Source organism: Mesoplodon densirostris, chromosome 4 (assembly GCF_025265405.1).
Source record: "Mesoplodon densirostris isolate mMesDen1 chromosome 4, mMesDen1 primary haplotype, whole genome shotgun sequence".
Taxonomy (NCBI): domain Eukaryota; kingdom Metazoa; phylum Chordata; class Mammalia; order Artiodactyla; family Ziphiidae; genus Mesoplodon; species Mesoplodon densirostris.
In genome coordinates this window covers 174,392,520-174,411,479 of record NC_082664.1, presented here as the reverse complement: position 1 = coordinate 174,411,479, position 18,960 = coordinate 174,392,520, and the positions used below count along the sequence as shown (strand labels likewise).

The window sequence follows — 18,960 nt, the reverse complement described above, 5'->3', positions numbered from 1 at the left end:
AATATTTCAATCATGTCATCTCATTAATTCTACCTGGTTAGATACAATCATAAGTGACTCAGGAAAATCCAGAGCATAGTCTCCTTCCTCACATTTCATACTTCTGCTCCTCTGGCTGCTTGGTGCTGCTTCCCTTGACCTGCTCTGGACTTGATGGGTTATCCCCAGATCGTGGACTTGAACTCCTTGATGTCCCTGTTTTGAAGAGTACCTCCCGGTGTCACATTTGTTTTAGGCTCTAGCTGTTTATCTTATAGGCCAAGTAGAACAAAGGCACTAATTGAGGTTTAAAACTGGATATATTTGATTCCTCCAAGATGATACTTTGTCATGAAATTCAAAGGCCATATTCAGCCAAAAGGGCATTTCACTGGTGGAAACATACTTGAGCAGAGGGCTATGCAGTATGTTTTGGTTCCATATTAATTTCGTCCCTCAAAGAGCTCCTCCACTAATGTATTAATCTTTTCCTAAGTGGAATCTTCATCTACGGCCTTCACATTTTGCCTTCAAAAAAGCTTATCATTTGACAGAAAAAATATCCTCATGAAATCATTTTTGAAATTCAAAGGAAATTATCTAATCTGTGCTTGAAGGTTCTCCCTTGAATATTTTCTAACACATGATCTGAAGAAAGGGAATAAATATTTAATACACATTTCTCCCCAAAGCATCCTCTACCTCTATCTCTACTCCATGTATTTCACCTTTCAGAAAAATTAAGTATAAATCTAAATATTTTATCTTGTCTTTTCCTATGAATTAAAGGGAGGAATGATTAAGCTTGACTTTTATAGTATCAGAGTACAGTAATTTATTTATATAAGTAGGAAAAGTAAATAGATTTTAAAAGAAATTTAACTTAAAATTGATTATAAATCTACTAAAATTTATTCTAAGGGCTTATAATTATTTATGAAGAAACTGAAAATTATATTTGACCCTCGGTGAACATTTTTGTTTCAATTTCATACAGGTAGTTTAAGAATTCAAACGTCATAAGAAAGTGACACTTTAGACTAATCATTTGATACATTTTTCTTCTTTCTGAAGATAAAGAAAACATGTATCGCTAGAATTAGCATTTTTCAGCAAGCAGTCATGCCCTGGCATCTGAATTTATAGATATGGATGTAAGGAAAGGACCATCCCTCCATACTCCACAGGAAATATATTGGGAAGTAGGCTAAGAAGACTGTCTTAGGGTGTGGCACAGGACCCAAGATAGACCATTCAGACTTCTTGGAAATGTGAATCTTCAGTGGAGACACTAGAGTGACTAGACTAGAGTGACTAGGGTGAGTCATCCAGTGTTGAGGATCTAAGGATTAGCCCAGGTGATGCTGCTCCGGAGGTCCAGGGATGCCAGAGCCCTTTCCTAGGAGGCTGGATTGCCCAGCTTCTCCCTTGGCTTTGTGGGCCACTCAGTGCCATTTTCTGTAGCATTGCCTAGGCTGGTCAGAGTTAAGTTTCTGTTGCCTACAATCAAGGAACTCTGACTGATACAAGAACCTAATGATTTTACATATAAAGGAGCAAACTAACAAGGGTAATGGTCAATAATAATGAGTTTACAAAGTCTAAGAGTTATTAGGTTTTATATTAATATGAATTAAGAATTTTTTAAAGCAAACGTTTGGCCTCCAAACTTCTTGATCACACATTCCAAACAATAAGAAACTTCTGAGCGAACATACTTGATATAGATACAGACTATTTTCTACATATTTCCTAGTATAGTAATATACACATTATGAAATGTATAAAGACAATTTTAAAGGATGATACTAAAATAATAACTATTATGAATATTTCATAATAAGTTATGGATATTTCTGCACATCAATGATATCTGGGATAATGAATTACAATGCTAATGGAGTCTCATATATTTAGAGCCCTTTGGGATCCTGCAGAAAGAGTGTTTTACACCTGGTTCCTGTAAACTGAATGGAAACAAGAAAAATTAGCCCAGAATGTGAAGAAGGAAAAACAAAAAGTCTCAAAATAAGTGAAAAAGGAAAAATGCAAGGAGGTAGAATAAGAAACCCTTGAGTCTGAGAATATTGGATAATTATCACATTCAAAACAGGACACACACCTATGAAAGAGTAACAGAGGAAGGTCTTGACCGAATCATGTTTGTTGAATGCTTCTGCAATGACTGTTAACTCTGAAGATCATTTTTCCAACACAACCAACTACTTCAGAACTAGAAGGCAACTTAATGGTCATAACATCTAACGTGCTCATTTTCAGGTTAGTAAACTTTAGCTGGAGAGAAAAATGAGTTTCCTGAGGACAAATGGCGTTTTTACTTAACATAAATTCCCACAAGAAAATTAGCTAAGAAGGTAGAAAAATGCAAAATTCTCTTAAGAATAACTGACTTAAATTACTTTAAAAGGCAACAGGATGGGCTTCCCTGGTGGTGCAGTGGTTAAGAATCTGCCTGCCAATACAGGGGACACGGGTTCGAGCCCTGGTCCAGGAAGATCCCACATGCTGCAGAGCAACTAAGCATGTGCACCGCAACTACTGAGCCTGCGCTCTAGAGCCTGCGAGCCACAACTACTGAGCCCGCATGCCACAACTACTGAAGCCCGCATGCCTAGAGCCCGTGCTCCACAAGAGAAGCCACCACAATGAGAAGCCCATGCACCGCACGAAGAATAGCCCCCGCTCGCCGCAACTAAAGCCCACGCACAGCAACGAAGACCCAATGCAGCCAAAAATTAATTAATTAAATAAATACATTAAAAAATAATAATAATAAATAAATAAGATCATTGAGTGCTGGTCCAAAACACTTATTTTACAATGAGAAAAACTGAGAAGACAAAGAGGTGATTCTTAAAAAAACAGAAGGAAAGTCCTCTTTGGTACCCCTAAAGCGATCACATCATGGAAAGGCAGAACTGGTGACTTACACTAAAATTGCTAACCTCACTGAGGTAGTTTGTTTTTGTGTTAGGTAATTCCCTAGATATAAGTTTTCTTTCATTTGTTGCTAAATAAAAACTCTTTCAAGATGTCGGAAATCCATTCTTAACTTCATAACAGAATTTTTTGGTGTACTTTACGTAATTTAATTTCAACAATAAAAACCAAAATTTTGAACATCTCTGAGAATATAGGGCAGTACCCATCAATAAGAAAAAAATATTCTCTAGGATATTTAGAAATTTCTTTGTCTCTCCCTTTCCATAACCCTCTTTAAAAAAAAAAAAATCTTTATTTACAGTTACTTGCAGAAGAGGAAGGCCCAGGCAGATGTGCTTGTAGTATATCAGCCCAATCCCCAGTCATGGCTGATTGGATCACAGGGGATGTCTGACCCTGCCTGTCCAACTGAACTCCTTCTCCCATTCCCAATTCCTTTGGATTTAGGGGCTAAAAGTCTGGATTGGTTAGCTACTGGCACTAGACCCATAAGGTCATAAAGGCTGTGACAGTTGAGGCTGCTATTTTTGAGAAGCCTTGTTGGGCAACATGAAGACTCCAGAGGCTGGTCTGTAGACACTCAAAGAGAAGCAGAGAGGAGAGATTCAGTTTCTCCAGTGAGAGAGTAAGAGGCAGCAAGTGGTCCTGGTCCTCATCTTGCATTCTTCTGTCTGTTCCAGTCCCCTTCCTCCTGTTCTTCTTATCTAGGAAATTGCCTTTTATATCTTACTCCTTTCTGGAGCTAGTCTGGGGTTCTTGTCCTTACAACTGAAAGGCCCTTGACCAAGACATACACACTATCTATAAGGCCAAACAGCTTCGTTCAACTTCAGAAAATGTTCACTTTGGCAGAGTGGAGCCCATAGGTTCAGCTGGAAACACAGAGGTCTAAAACAAAGAGTCCATTTATTCATGGTTTGGCTTTACAAATTGAAAGAATTCATCCATGTCTTTCCTTTCAAATAAAATAAAGGTCACCTCCCTGAAGTATAAAAATAAATTCTGACTGAGGAAAATATTAATTTTTTGTATAGGTATGAAAATTCTAAAGCTCTGACAACTTTTAAAAATGGTTCTTCCCTCGGGGCTTCCCTGGTGGTGCAGTGGTTGAGAGTCTGCCTGCCGATGCAGGGGACACAGGTTCGTGCCCCGGTCTGGGAAGATCCCACATGCCGCGGAGCAACTGGGCCCATGAGCCAAAATTACTGAGCCTGCGCGTCTGGAGCCTGTGCTCCGCAACAAGAGAGGCCGCGATAGTGAGAGGCCCACGCACCGCGATGAAGAGTGGCCCCCACTCGCCACAACTAGAGAAAGCCCTTGCACAGAAACAAAGACCCAACACAGCCAAAAATAAATAAATAAATAAAGCAAAACTGAAAAACAAACAAACAAAATGGTTCTTCCCTCTAATTTCTTTTTTCAATATATCATTTCATTATATAATGCACTAGCTCTCAAATTTTCAAGATTCATAACATTCAACTACCAAATGTAGATATATTTGTGTGTATACATATAATCTTTAGACATATACATAAACACCTTTAGACGTATGTGCTAAGTCTCCAACTCTACTCCATAGTTAAAAAAATTTTTTGACATAATCTCAACCTTAGAGAAAAGTTGGCATGAAAAGTATAAATAATTTTGTTTCCTGAACCATTTAAGTATGTAAGTATGTAAACCATGTAATGTAAGTGGGCTACATGATGCCCTTTCACCCCCAAATACTTTAATGTATGATTGCTACAAACAAGAAGATTCCCCTACCTACCCACAATACAATTAATAAAACCAGGAAATTTAACATGGATCCATTTCTGCCATCTAGTCTACATGCTCCATTCTAATGTCATCAGTTGGGGCTTCCCTGGTGGTACAGTGGTTGAGAATCCGCCTGCCAATGCAGGGGACACCAGTTCGATCCCTGGTCCGAAGAACCCACATGCCACAGAGCAACTAAGCCTGTGCGCCACAACGACTGAGCCTGTGCTCCACAGCCTGTGCTCTAGAGCCTGTGAGCCACAACTACTGAGCCCGCATGCCACAACTACTGAAGCATGCGCACCTGAAGCCCGTGCTCTGCAACAAGAGAAGCCACCACAATGAGAAGCCTGCACACCGCAACAGAGTAGCCCCTGCTCGCCGCAACTAGAGAAAGCCCGTGTGCAGCAACAAAGACCCAACACAGCCAAAAATAAACAAATAAAATAAATTTTTTTAATAAAATAAAATAAAATGTTAAAAATAAAGAAATATTTGTTTAAAAAAAAGTCATCAATTGTCCCAAATATACTTAACAATGAAAGGATCCAATCCAGGATCACGTGGTGTGTTTAGTTGTCATGTCTCTTTGGTCTCCTTCAATCTGGAGGAGTTCCTTAATATTTCCTTGAACTTCATGACCTTGATATTTTTTTTAGAATTTCAGGCTAGTTATTTTGTAGAATGTTCCTGAACTTGGATTTGTCAGATATTCACTCAAGATTATATTTTTGGCAGGAATATCATGGAAGGGAAGTCTTCTCCTTGTAACCTATCAGGTGGTATGTGATTTCCATTTGTCACATCAGTAGTTGTATTCACTTTGCTTACTTGATTAAGTCTGTGTCTGCCAGGCTTCTCGCCTATAAAGTTTCTCCTTCTCTGTTGTAATTAAGTACTTTATGCAGAGCTTTATGAGACTATCTAAATATCCTATTTTTAATCAAAACTTAACCCACTAGTTTAGCATCCATTGAAGTTTTTGGATGAATTAATTATTACTATGATGGTTGCCAAAAGATAATTTTTAAACTTTCATTATTCCTTCTATATTCATTAGTTGGCATTCTTCTGTAAAGAAAAGCTTTAGCTTTTTTCCATTCATCTATTTGTGTGTGTAAGTACGCAAGTATGAATTAATGGATTTCTACTTTATTCAATGGACATCATTGTTATCATTATTATTATCATTATTTTGATGCTCAAACTGTCCCAGATTTGGTCAGTGAGAATCACTTCAATTTGGCTTCTGTGTCCTTGTGACATTGTCTCCATCATTCTTTGGGCAGTTCCTCACTTTTTGGCACATTAAGTTCCAGGCTTATCTTGTATAGCCTTAAAAATCAGCTTTTCTCCAAGAATGCTTGCTTACTATTAGTAGAGAATTATATTTAAAAACTGAGAGCTAGGTGCTTGATGTGCTTGCTCTTGGGGCATCAAGCTTGCAAGTTCTCTTAGCGGACGTAGCCAGATAACCTGTACACACACACACACACACACACACACACACACACACGTATCACATTATATTTCTTTGTATATGTCTCTCTACATATTGAAAACCATGAGTTCACACTGACACCTCCCATTCCAATCCATCATCATGGGGTTCAGTTTTCTCCCTTCCACATTTGTAATTCTCATCTCTAACAGTAAGAAACCTGGCTCCCATTGTCCTCGGGATATTTCCAGATGGTATCAAGCCCCCTTTATGTAACCAACCCCTTGTCTCCATCTTGACCCCTATGCAGACGCACTTATCCAGCTCAGGCTCTGACAACCTGACTGGGGTCACCACCATGCCCCTAGACAAATGCTCTCTTTGTCCCCTCCTCAGGGACTCAACGCCCCAAGCCGAGCCACCACTGCCCCTCCCCTCCCAGCGTGGACACCTTCCTCACCCCTTTCAGTCCAAACCACTTGCTGAGCTGCACCCTGACTCCCATGCTCTCTCGGGCCCACCAAATGGCTTTTGTTCTGAATTATTCTGGAAGAAAGGAAGGAATGAAAGGAACTTCATAGTTTTTAAGTTCAGGTGTGCCTGCCTCACTGGGTGCTACAAAAGTGGGTTATTAATAAATAAGTCACAGCTTCTCTTTGACCTACATTCTTCATTGGGGATTTGGTCTAAAATTGAGCATGTGGGTAATAAGAGATTGAAAGCCATAAAACACTCTGTCATAAGAACGATTTCTAAATAAGTCACAAGAAGTACATTCTGTACTTTGGTATTGAAATGTTAACTATTCTGTTAGAAATGAAGATCCCCAGAGAGAAATCTGTAGAAATGAGAACTGAGTACTGCCCTTTAAATTTAGTCTCTCTTTCATTTTCTATTCCAAATGAGGACTGCTTTTTCAGACGTTAGTTGACTTGCCTAAAGGGGTTTATCTCCTGGGAGGCTGTGTTATTTATTGATTGATCATACACCAGTGACTGCTAACGTATTTCATTTATAACATCTGCAGGCTCACTTGTCTTTTTATTCTCTGAGGTGGCTGGTGGTTTTCTGTAAAAGCCTAGCCCACTTAACAAGAAAACAAAAGGTTTTCTTAAAGGCTCTACTCATAACTACCATTAGCAAACTGAATCTTACTTTTAGTGTAATTAAATAGCTTGATATTTAAAGTTAATATCCAATTGACTCTAGCAAAGGGCTATTATTTTTTAAAACAGAAAGAAGCACCTATTTTGGGAACTCAGATTTTCAATATTTAGCAACTATCAATATTTAAATAAAGTATTTATTTACTATTTATCAAGTACCTACTATGTATACAACACTGAGCTAGGGGAGAGGTGACAGTATTACTTCATATTAATAGCTCAGGTTTTTTTAATTATAAAGTGTCAATAATTATACTACGTAGCTCACCTGTATCATCCCATTTAGTCTCCACAGCGATCAACTGTATGAGGTAGAGACTGTTTTTCATACTTGATGTCCCTGGAGATTTTAAGTGACCTTCTCAAGGTCACACAATTACATGGAAAATCCTGCCTCCCATTCACTCACTCATTCAAGAGTATTTATTGAGCACTTCCGATGTGCCAGTGCCATGCTTGGTTCCAGGGACAGAGTGATAGGCCAGACAGAGACCGAGCCATCACAAAGCTCACAGCTTAGCAGCGAAGGTAGTCAAATTAAACACATGATTACAATCAAGTGTGACAACTGTTTGGCGAAAGAAAAGACAGAGTGCATATATACAATGGAATATTACTCAGCCATTAAAAAGAATGAAATCATGTCATTTGCAGCAACATGGATGGACCTGGAGATTATCATACTAAGTGAAGTAAGTCAGACATAGAAAGACAAATATCATATGATATCGCTTATATGTGGAATCTAAAAAAACATGATACAAATGAACTTGTTTACAAAACAGAAACAGACTCACAGACTTAGAGAACAAACTTATGGTTACCAGGGGGAAGGGTTGGGGGAGGGATAGTTAGGGAGTTTGGGATTGACATGCACACACTGCTATATTTAAAATAATCAACAATGACCTACTGTATAGTATAAGGAACTCTGCTCAATATTCTGTAATAACCTAAATGGGAAAAGAATCTGAAAAAGAATAGATGTATGTATATGTATAACTGAATCACTTTGCTGTACACCTGAAACTAACACAGCATTGTTAATCAACGGTACTCCAATATAAAATACAAATTTTTTAAAAAAGAAAGGATAGGGTGTTGGGGAAGTTCTCAGCCAGGCAGACAGAAGTTAGCTGGGTGCAGGGGTGAGGGGAGGCTTCCATGCAGGGAAAGCATCATGTTTGTAACCAGTCACAAAATTCAATGACATAAATCTTAGATACATAAAGAAAGTTGTCATTGTGATTGCTTCGTTTTGCCTCTAACTATTATGGGCTCTCCTATGTCCCTACCCACTGGCTGGGAGGAGTAAAGCTTAGTCAGATCCAAACCGTAAGTCCTTTTAGGAAGAGTTCAGTCTCTGCTGAATGAAAGCGCTTGCTCCACCTCTCAGATGGCACCCCTCCTTCTCTCCTGAAGATGGTACTGTCTGTACAGGATGAGGGATGGCTTATAAGACCCTGTGGTGGGGAGAAGAGGGAGGGTCCTCGGGTGTGGTCGGTCTCTGGTCTCTGGGGTCATGTTCCTTTGTCTGCCTGCCTGCTAGGGGCCCCCTGGCCCTCCTGATGGGGTCTGCATCCAGTGAGCCTGTGGCCTCTTCTCATGCAGGCAGGGCTAGCTGTGTAGAGCCTCCTGGCAGATGAAGGCTCAGGTTGGCTTCAGCTGGGGCTGACAACGCTCTGAGGTCTGGCTGTGACTCCTATTCAGACCTGGCCCAGGTGATCTGGGCTCTGCCCCGCAGCGCCCATCCTGAGCAACCCCCTCTAGAAACTCCCCAGCCAGATTTGCAGCTATTTGGGGGTTAACGGGAGCAGAAGGTAGGGGTTTGGAGAAGCTTAGCTGGAGTGCTTCCTGTACCTAATCACTCTACACCTCTACGTCAGGACGATGCGATCACCCCAGTCTGGACTGGCGCAGACTCTGCAGGGACTTTGTCTGGGACTCGGAATGATGGTGGTGAGAAGAGTGAGCGTAAGAGTTCCTTTCCACCCTCGTTGTCACCTTCACTTTTTAAAAGCTCATCTCACTGTCCCGCCTCTGTTTCTCTGTTTCTCCGTTTCTCTGTTTCACCTTTCCACAATTACCCGAGAACTGGAAAGGGTTTCCCTCTTCTTTCTGTTCTCTCTTATGCAAAACCCTATGATGGATCCCTGGAATTTCCCTCTCCATAAGCTAAAGAGAAGATAAAGCAATTCAGACAGATCTTTCTCAAGGGATAACCCGGGTCTTGCTACACATTCCTATTTTTTAATATGACCTCAGACATTTTCTTGCATTCCTTCTGGAACAAATCTTAACCTCCCCCTCAAACAGAGAGATGCTTCTGGCAGACTGGGGTGAAGGTCACATTCTTGGATAAGCAAGAGAAGAGCATGTTAACCAATTTCGAAGAACTTCCTCCGACACGTGTGTAAGAGCCCTGACTGAGAAAGAGGGTGGTACATTTAAGAGACTGAAAGAAGGTGACCTGGCTCACAGGTAATAGGAAGAGGGGGTCCCTGCTGTGCACCAAGGGGCAAAAAAAGCTGTTAATCCTTCAGTGCTTACTCTGGGCCAGCGGAGAGGATCACAAGGCACGGCCCTCCCCAAGGACGGCTGACAAACCACTGACAAAATATTGAGCAAGAGAGTGGCAGGGTCAGCTGAGCCAGAGCTGCAGTGTGGGGAATGGTCTGGAAGGAGAGGAATGAGACTGGCTGCAGGAGCCCAGGTCAGAGACGATGGTGAGGACCAGGGCAGAGAGATAAAGATGGAGTCTGGGAATTTATAACAGAGACAGAGCCTTGTGACTCATTGTAGATGTGGGTGGTGAAGACAAAGGAAAGCTCAAGGATAAGCTAAGATTTCTAGCTTGAGCAACAAAATAGATACTGAGGACTTTTTCTAAGACAAGAAACTCTTGATATGAAGCAGATTTCCGGGAATGGATGAGATGGTGGGGTTCCATTTGAGCATTTAGAGGACTGGCAGCCATCCAAGTACAGATCTCCAATACCCAGTAATGAGCCTACTGCACATTTTATGAGGTGAGAAATCCAAATAAAAATATATTCTAAACTCCTTTACTCCCAGCTGTGGCACTCTCTGAAAATCTGATTTAAACATAAACTGAGGACCCTGATTTTCAGTTTGGTTCTGCAGTTGGTGGCTTAGTACAGTGTATTCCTTATGCCCTTGAGAAGTTTCACTATGTATGAACCTCCATCCTCGGGTTTTAATTCATATGAAACCCTTAAACCGTCTTAGCATGGAGAATAGAAATATAAGCATCCTTTTATATGCAAATAATAGCATTTTAGTAACAGACACCAGGAACACATTTAATAGGCAACTGACCCTCTTTTCTAATTGTTGCTGACAGCAAAGTCTTAAGTTAATTAATATAAAACCAAAGCTCTCATTTTGTCAGCTTTCTAAATTATGACTACTTTCTAAAGATATCATACTAAAGGTCACTTTATTTATTATCTAGGTGTATGTTTTTACTCTGGATTACTTTGGAGGGTGTCCCAGGAAGTTGCCTTTCTCAGAGCTACTGGTTTATCAAGTTCTCTTTATTTTGTGACTGAAGAAGATGTTTACTTACATTTGTTTTAATAATTTTCATCTGGGCTACACATATTGTAGTCATTTTTTAGAGCAAGAGAATTATGAGATCTCAAGTTAAATATTAAGTTCTCCATTTGGGTCTGTTAAGACTGGAGCCAAAATTATTGTCTGAAGAGAGTCATGGCTCTGTCCATGGAGCAGTGAAGAGTGTTTCGTTGTTGTTTTTTAGAATTTCAGGCACAAGTTCTCATTAGTATCCTAACCCGGCCAGATTGTTCAAATGCACAGCTCTGAACTCCACTAGGAGTTCACACAGGAGCTGCATCCCAGTTATTAATCAGGAATTCACTGCCAAGCTCACTGCTGCTCCATAGTTTTCAAATGCTCAGCTGAGGGAAAAAATACGTTGTTGTTTGAAAGATACGCTATTCAACTGTTCCTGTCTAGATGCTCTGAAGTTCATTCCTGGGTGAAGCCAGGCCACTAAAGAGCTACATACTGGGATTAAAACAATTAATTTCTAAAGTGAGTCGATAACTTTCCCTAAGCTTCATTTTCCAAAATGCAAAATGAAGGAAGAGTCACTCATTCATTCAACTATTACTCACTGAACTACTATTCCCAAAGTATTAGGTCTACAAAATAGAAGATGACATAGTCCCACCTCTTTTTTTTTTTTTTTTTTGCGGTACGCGGGCCTCTCACTGTTGTGGCCTCTCCCCTTGCGGAGCACAGGCTCCGGACGCGCAGGCTCAGCGGCCATGGCTCATGGGCCCAGCCGCTCCGCGGCACGTGGGATCTTCCCGGACCGGGGCACGAACCCGTGTCCCCTGCATCGGCAGGCGGACTCTCAACCACTGCGCCACCAGGGAAGCCCCATAGTCCCACCTCTTAGTGACCCTGTCTATCTGTGAGCCTAAGTATCTTTATCTACATATAAAGACCAAATAGACCATTATAATCTTATGTGATAAACACAGAAATGGAGAAGTATACAGGGCACAGAAGCACAAGGAGAGACACCTTACCCAGCCTGAGTGCAGGCAGGGGAGGATGACAAGGATACTGAGATGTCCTAGAATAACGCTGCCCACTCTCACGGGTGTCGTGTGTTAGTGGGGACCCAGTGAGACGGGGAGACACCACTGTCACAGCTGGAGAAGGAGGAGCAGAGGGGTCAGCGACAGTGCCTCTGGCTCTGACACCGACACTCCCAACTGGCTCAGTCAATATGGAAATGTGTTATCTCACGTGACAGAAGGTCCAGAGACAGGGGAGGTTTCAAAGTCAGTTGATTTAGTGGCTGGATTATGTCACCAAGGACCCTCCTTCTTCCCGTCCCGCAGGGCTGCCTTTCCACTTGGGATGGAACACCTCGGGATAGAACAAGGTGGCTGCAGGCAACTCAATAAGACACAGAAGGTCCCAAGCAAGAGAGACCATCTTTACTTGTGCTGCCCTCTTAGGAGGGAAAACGTTTTCCCAGAGACATTTGAAGATTTCCCCTCATGTCTCAGAATCCTGGATTTGGGCATCTGCCCATCAGGAAAGCAATCAATAGTAAGGGCCGTGGGCTTACCATTTAGACTTAGTGTGATTATTTGGAGCCCGTCTATTTCAGAGAATCAGCCACACATACGGCTGCGGGAGTGTTACAGGCACACGATGGCTGACTTGAAAGAAGTCACTCTTTCTTCTGGGAATCTCTCATTTGCCAAATTTTTAAAAATCTCTGCAACTTTCCTACCTCAGTGAGATACTGGTTTTTTCTCTTTCAATGCCTACAAAAGCAAGGCTGACGGAAAATGATCAAATCACACCATACGCATCATTTTGCGGCCCAAATCCAAGCATTTCAAACAAAACCTACCAAAATCTACGAGTTTAACTCCGCCTTCGATGGTTAATAGGATGTTATTTCCTTTTATATCACGGTGGATAGTTTTGTTGTTATGCAAATGCTGAAGTCCCTAGAAGTGGGAAATAAATACATAGTGACTTTTAAAGAAAGCATCAAAAACACATTTTTCAGATGGATGCATTTATACAAAAGCAATAGGAAACACATGTTAAAATTAACAAACGTTCTTAAATGTTTCACATTGAGTTAGTCAAATCAAAGTATATCATTTCCACTTTGGACTATATAAAAATTCAAAAAAACAGTGCATACTCCTTAGCCCTTAGCAAATAGTTTATTTAAAATGTGCTGATCTCGGGCTTCCCTGGTGGCGCAGTGGTTGAGAGTCTGCCTGCCGATGCAGGGGACTGATCTCAACAGAAGAAAACATTCTATACACTCATTTGAAATAATGGCTGTTAAATAAATAAATAAATAAATAATGGCAAATAAAAACCTAACTATTAGTAAAAATATACATTATCTACCTTTGCCATAATCTCAGAAATATACCTAGGAGATCAAAACTCAGGTCTCTGTTGACACAAGGAGGGTAGATCTCTAATGGAAAAAAGGAATTACTTATGCTAAACATTTCACATTTTGCATCTTACTCTTGCATCGATAAATACTAATGTAGTGATGTTTTGCTAAAAATAGGATCCTCACTTTTTCTTTAACTGGAACTGCCTCCTAATTAACGCGCGAACAATTTAAACCCCCTTACCAACAGCGCTTCACGTAAAATATAGGCAATGATGGGCTCACTCATTCTTTTGCCCTTCTTCAGAAATCCTTTCACAAGATCTGTCACTGATCCTCCGTTGCACAGCTATAAAAGAATATTTCAAGATAGATAATAAAGTGATATGACATTTTAAGTACTTGCTATAAAAGGTTTTCTCAAAACGTTTTAAAAAACTGTTCTAATTTTTTGTTTCAAACAATTATTCCCATCATCTTTATGGTTTCATAAATGAAATGAAGATATAAACTTGTACTAGTGTACAGTTAATTATTGGAACACATTTTCCATATGAATTATTTTTTAGAAGAGAATCTGGAGGAGCATTGGGCTTGGCTTTTAAATTTAAGGATAAGAATTATGATTCTATAAATTAATCTCAAATTTTAAGATCTAGGGCTTAAAAGCATTCTTGATTCCTGATAGTTTAATTCATAGTGCAATGTGACCTCAATCCATGGCTATATACTGTTTCATATGTGCATTAATTTAAAAACATACCTCCCTTCTGGTAAAACTTCAGAGTGTGCTGAAGTAAGGGTTACAAATACTATTTTTGAAAACTGTTTTACGTGTCATGTTCCCTAGCTTCCTCTCTCCACACCTCCCAAGAGCAGAGGAATCTTAGAGGAAAACAAGAGGGAGGGGCATGGTAGGGGAGTTTTTCACATCCAGTTTTCTCTGAAGTTAGGTAACATGAAGTCCCACAGTAAACTTTCAAAGGGGCTGTGTATTCTCAGAGGAGAGAAACACTGACATTAGCAGTGGAACATGAGAGGGGAGATAACGAGGTAAATGGTCCCAACAAAGCTTCGACCCCATGACCCCCTGAGGTCGGATCCATTAGCCTTTGCTGTCAGATCTGTCTCTCCTCCCAGGGCTCTGGTCCATGGTCTCCCTGCCCTTACCCTGAACTATGGGGCCTCCTCTGACACCTCAGTGCCTGCAAACTAAGAGCCTGGCATTCCCCTGACTCTACTGACCTAAATGGAGGTAGAGAACAAAGGTGAGAGGAAGTGTATTCCTGACACCCTCATCTAAAATACTGAACACATTTTCTCTCAAACTTTTTTCTAACACAGTGATTAGATTTTATTGGATGCCTCAACACTTCTGATACATTATAGATTAGATAATAACAGCTGTGTTGGGCACATTCTTTAAGCTAGCACATTTCTAATCCATTTACATGCATTATCTGTGTATCTCACCACTCTGTGAAGTAGGAATTATTGGCATCTCCATACTAAGGATTGGGAAAGCGAGGCACAAAATGCTAAGGTAACTTGGAAAAGATCACACAGTAGTGACAGAGCGAAGACCTCAACTTGGACAGCCTGACTTTAGAGTCCAGCCTTACATTTAATCATGACACGTCATGATCCCCCAAAAGGAGGTCTGGGCTGGCTGGTCGATCTAGCCATCATGTGTAATATTGTTTTTGTAAGTGTGTTTAAACTCTAAACACAAACTCACAAATGAACACTTAGATGCAACTCCTTTTGTAACTGGTGTCTTTCTACATTCAAAGAAAACTTTCATCTTCTACAAGAATCAGTGCAGCCCTAGCACTCCCAAACCAGCATTTTCTTCTGCAGAAAAGGGAACACCTTTTAACTGGATAAGAAGAAGAGTGTGCTGTCCTGACAGCAGAATACAGGGTCACATTGCCTCCTCTGTGGCCCAGCAAGATTGGTTCACAAAATTATTCAAAATTGACTGAAAAGAGGGCCTCCCAGGTGGTGCAGTGGTTAAGAATCTGCCTGCCAATGCAAGGGACACGGGTTCGAGCCCTGGTCTGGGAAGATCCCACGTGCCGTGGAGCAACTAAGCCCGTGAGCCACAACTACTGAGCCTGTGCGTCTGGAGCCTGTGCTCCACAACGGGAGAGGCCGCGACAGTGAGAGGCCCACGCACCGCGATGAAGAGTGGCCCCCACTCGCTGCAACTGGAGAAAGCCCTCGCACAGAAACGAAGACCCAACACAGCCAAAAAAAATAAAAATTAATTAATTAATTTAAGAAAATTGACTGAAAAGAAATTGAGTCCTTTACATTGCAGAGCACTTATTTAAAAGAACCACGTTTTAGGGCCAGTTTTTAAATTTCCAAAATTCATTTCAGGGCAACTGAATGGCTTTTCCTATGTCTCCAAAGTGTGGCCTCTTTGCTGCATCTTCTGTGATTGACTATTATGTTAATTCAAGAGTAAACAGCTAGGATCTTACAGGGAGAATAAAGGAGCCATAAAGAAATGTGCAGGGCGAGGCTTCCCTGGTGGGGCAGTGGTTAAGAATCCACCTGCCGATGCAGAGGACATGGGTTCGAGCCCTGGTCCGGGAAGATCCCACATGCCACGGAGCAACTGGGCCTGTGTGCCACAACTACTGAGCCTGTGCTCTAGAGCCCGTGAGCCACAACTACTGAGGCCTCGTGCCTAGAGCCTGTGCTCTGCAACAAGAGAAGCCACCGCAATGTGAAGCCCGTGCACTGCAACGAAGAGTAGGCCCTGCTCACCGCAACGAAGAGTAGCCCCTGCTCACCACAACTAGAGAAAGCCCACATGCAGCAACGAAAACCCAACACAGCCATAAATAAATAAATAAATAAATAAATTTTTTTAAAAAAAGAAATGTGCAGGAAATAAGATAATAATTGGAAAAAGAACTAATGCGATCATAGAGTTTGCACTAAGAAGCTCAAATACCACTTTCTGGTATCAAAATTTCTTTGACATAGTTATTTTCCCCAACTAGTAAAGTTGAGAATACAGGATTCTTTGTGATATACACTTTAGTTTTTTTTTTAAGTAAGGTATATTGAGGCATAATTTACATACAATAAAATTCACCCAATTTAGCATACAATTCTGAGTACTGACAAATATATTAGTCATGTAACCACAACCACAGTCAAGATATAGAACAACTCCATCACACAAAAATCTACCCTCCTGTCTCTTTGTAGTCAAACCTCTCTCTCAGCCCCTGGCAAGCACTAATCTCTTTTCTGCCCCTATGACTTTGTCTTCGCAGAAATGTCATACAGATTGAGTCATAAGGTGTGTAGCCCATTAAGTCTAGCTCCTTTGATTTGGCACCATGAATCTGAGATTCATCTTTGTTGCTGTACATTCCTTCTTTAATGCTATTTTAATGTTAGTCATTCCTTCTTTAATGCTGAGTATTCCGCTGAATAGATAAACCACTGTTTGTTTATCCATTCATTAATTGAAAGACCTTTGAGTTGTTTCCAGTTTTTGGCAATTATGAGCAAAACCACTGTAAACATTTGCATAATAGGCTTTTCCATGAATATGGTTTTCATTGCTGTTGGGAATTGTTGGGTCCTATCGGTCATATGTTTGACCTTCTAGGTATTTGCTAAACTATTTCCCAAAGTGGCTGTACCATTCTGCATTCCCACTAGCAGTGAACGAGAGTTCCAGCTGCTCCGCATCCTCGTCAGCAGTTGACATTGTGACTTTTTAAAAAGCCACTCTAAATGGATCTCATGTGATATTGATTTGAGTTTGTCTAATGAGTAATTTCATTGACCATCTTTTCATGTATGTATTTGCTACCCATTTACTTTCTTTGGTGAAGTGTTCAAATTTTTGGTTCATTTTTAATTTTTTTTATTATTGAGTTTTAAGAGTTCTTTATATATGTTGGATACAAGTCCTTTCTCCCAGTTTGTGGCTTGACCTTTTATTTTAAGTGTCTTTTGAAAAGCAGCAGTTCTAAATTTATCATGTTAAAAATTTTACAGAAAGTGTTTTTTATGTCATATCAAGAAAATGTTTGCCTAACCCAAGGTCAAAAGTTTTTTCTTCTATAATTCCTTCAGGAAGTTTTATAGTTTTAGGTTCCACATATAGGTAGGTCTATAATCCATTTTGAGTTAATTTTTGTACATGTTTTAGGTATGGATTATATATGGATGCCCAATTGTTACAGAACACTTTTCTATTATTCAAAGGTGCCCAGAAAATAGAAAATATGACTCTGAATTGAGTTTAAAACCTAGTTAACCAACACAAGGAATAGGGGAATCTTAAATGTGTACTGTTAAGTGAAAGAAGGCAATTTGAAAATACTACATACTGTATGATTCCAACTATATGACCTTCTGGAAAAGGCAAGACTATGGATACTGTAAAAAGATCAATGATTAATAGGGTTCAGGGAAGGGAAAGGGAAGAATGACCAGATGGAGCACAGAGGATTTTTTAGGGCAGTGAAACAAGTCTATATGATATTGTAATGGTGGATACAGGTCATTATTTATTTGTCAAAATCCATAAAAAGTATACCACCAAGAGTGAACCCTAACGTAAACTGTGGACCTTGGATGGTACTGATGTGTCAGTGTAGGTTCATCAATTGTAACAAATGCACCACTCTGGTAAGAAATGTAGATAATGGGGGAGTCTATGCATGTGTGAGGGCAGGGAACATATGAGAAATCTCTGTACCTCCCTCTCAGTTTTTCTGTGACTCTAAAACTATGCTAAAAAATAAAGTCTTTAAAATATCTGTAAAATGTACAACACAGAGAATTAACCCTAATGTAAACTATGGACTTTAGTTAATAATAATGTATCATTATTGTCTCATCAACTGTAACAAATGTACCATACCAATGCAAGATGATAATAATAGGGAAAGCTTGGTGAGGGTGATTTATGGAAACTCTTTGAACTTTCCACTCATTTTTTCCATAAACTTAAACCTGTTCAAAAAAATAAAATCTATTAATTTTTTAAAATCTAGCTGCTAACATCAAGAATATTCGAAAAGGTCCTAAACTAACAATGAAGGAGCATACAAAATTACTCCAAGTTATGTCAGACCCCTTACAGGGTCTTCTTAGAAACTAATTATTCTACTATTTGGCTGCCGCCTAAGCAGGAATAGTGGTTTAATTTTCAGAATGAAAGGGGGTCTTTTGAATGAAACTTCAAGAAGAGGTAGATTAAAACGAAAAAGAAATTATTAAACAGACCACAGGGAGCAAATGTCAATAAACCACAAGTTAACTTGTGGTTGACCTCTTCCTAAAGATGCCCAAGATGAGATATCACCATGGATATTCTAAATCCTCGTTCAGAATTAGCAACATTTCAAATATGCTCTAGGATGAAATTTACTTTTGTTCAATTAGCATAAAATGCCTTTCATATATGAATAAAGTAAAAAAAAATTAACTGAAGTACGTTTGTTTTTAAATGAATGTGAAGGATTAAAATATATTAAAGGAAATGCAAATGTTGAATTAAGCAATAGATCATAAAAAATGAAAATGACCGTTATGTTTCCATTTAAAAAGAACTGCACCCAGAGGAATGAATTACATCATGTTAACCCTATGCAATTCTTAAATCACCAAAATGGGTTAAAAGGGGGATTTGTAATAGGGGACCAGAAAACCCTTAAGTGTAGCTTCGC

General features: G+C 40.0%; 1 protein-coding gene across 3 annotated transcripts in view; it reads right to left on the bottom strand.

The window, feature by feature from the left end:
- The window catches only part of MYO3A (myosin IIIA), a 169,124-nt gene that overhangs the window by 122,801 nt on the left and 27,363 nt on the right, over positions 1-18,960 (bottom strand). For all 3 annotated transcript variants that reach the window (XM_060095468.1, XM_060095470.1, XM_060095469.1), the window contains exons 5-6: positions 13,494-13,598; positions 12,737-12,836 (exon numbers count right to left, since the gene is read on the bottom strand). In XM_060095468.1, coding sequence (XP_059951451.1) covers positions 12,737-12,836; positions 13,494-13,598 — 205 coding nt within the window. The remainder of the gene's footprint in view (positions 1-12,736; positions 12,837-13,493; positions 13,599-18,960) is intronic.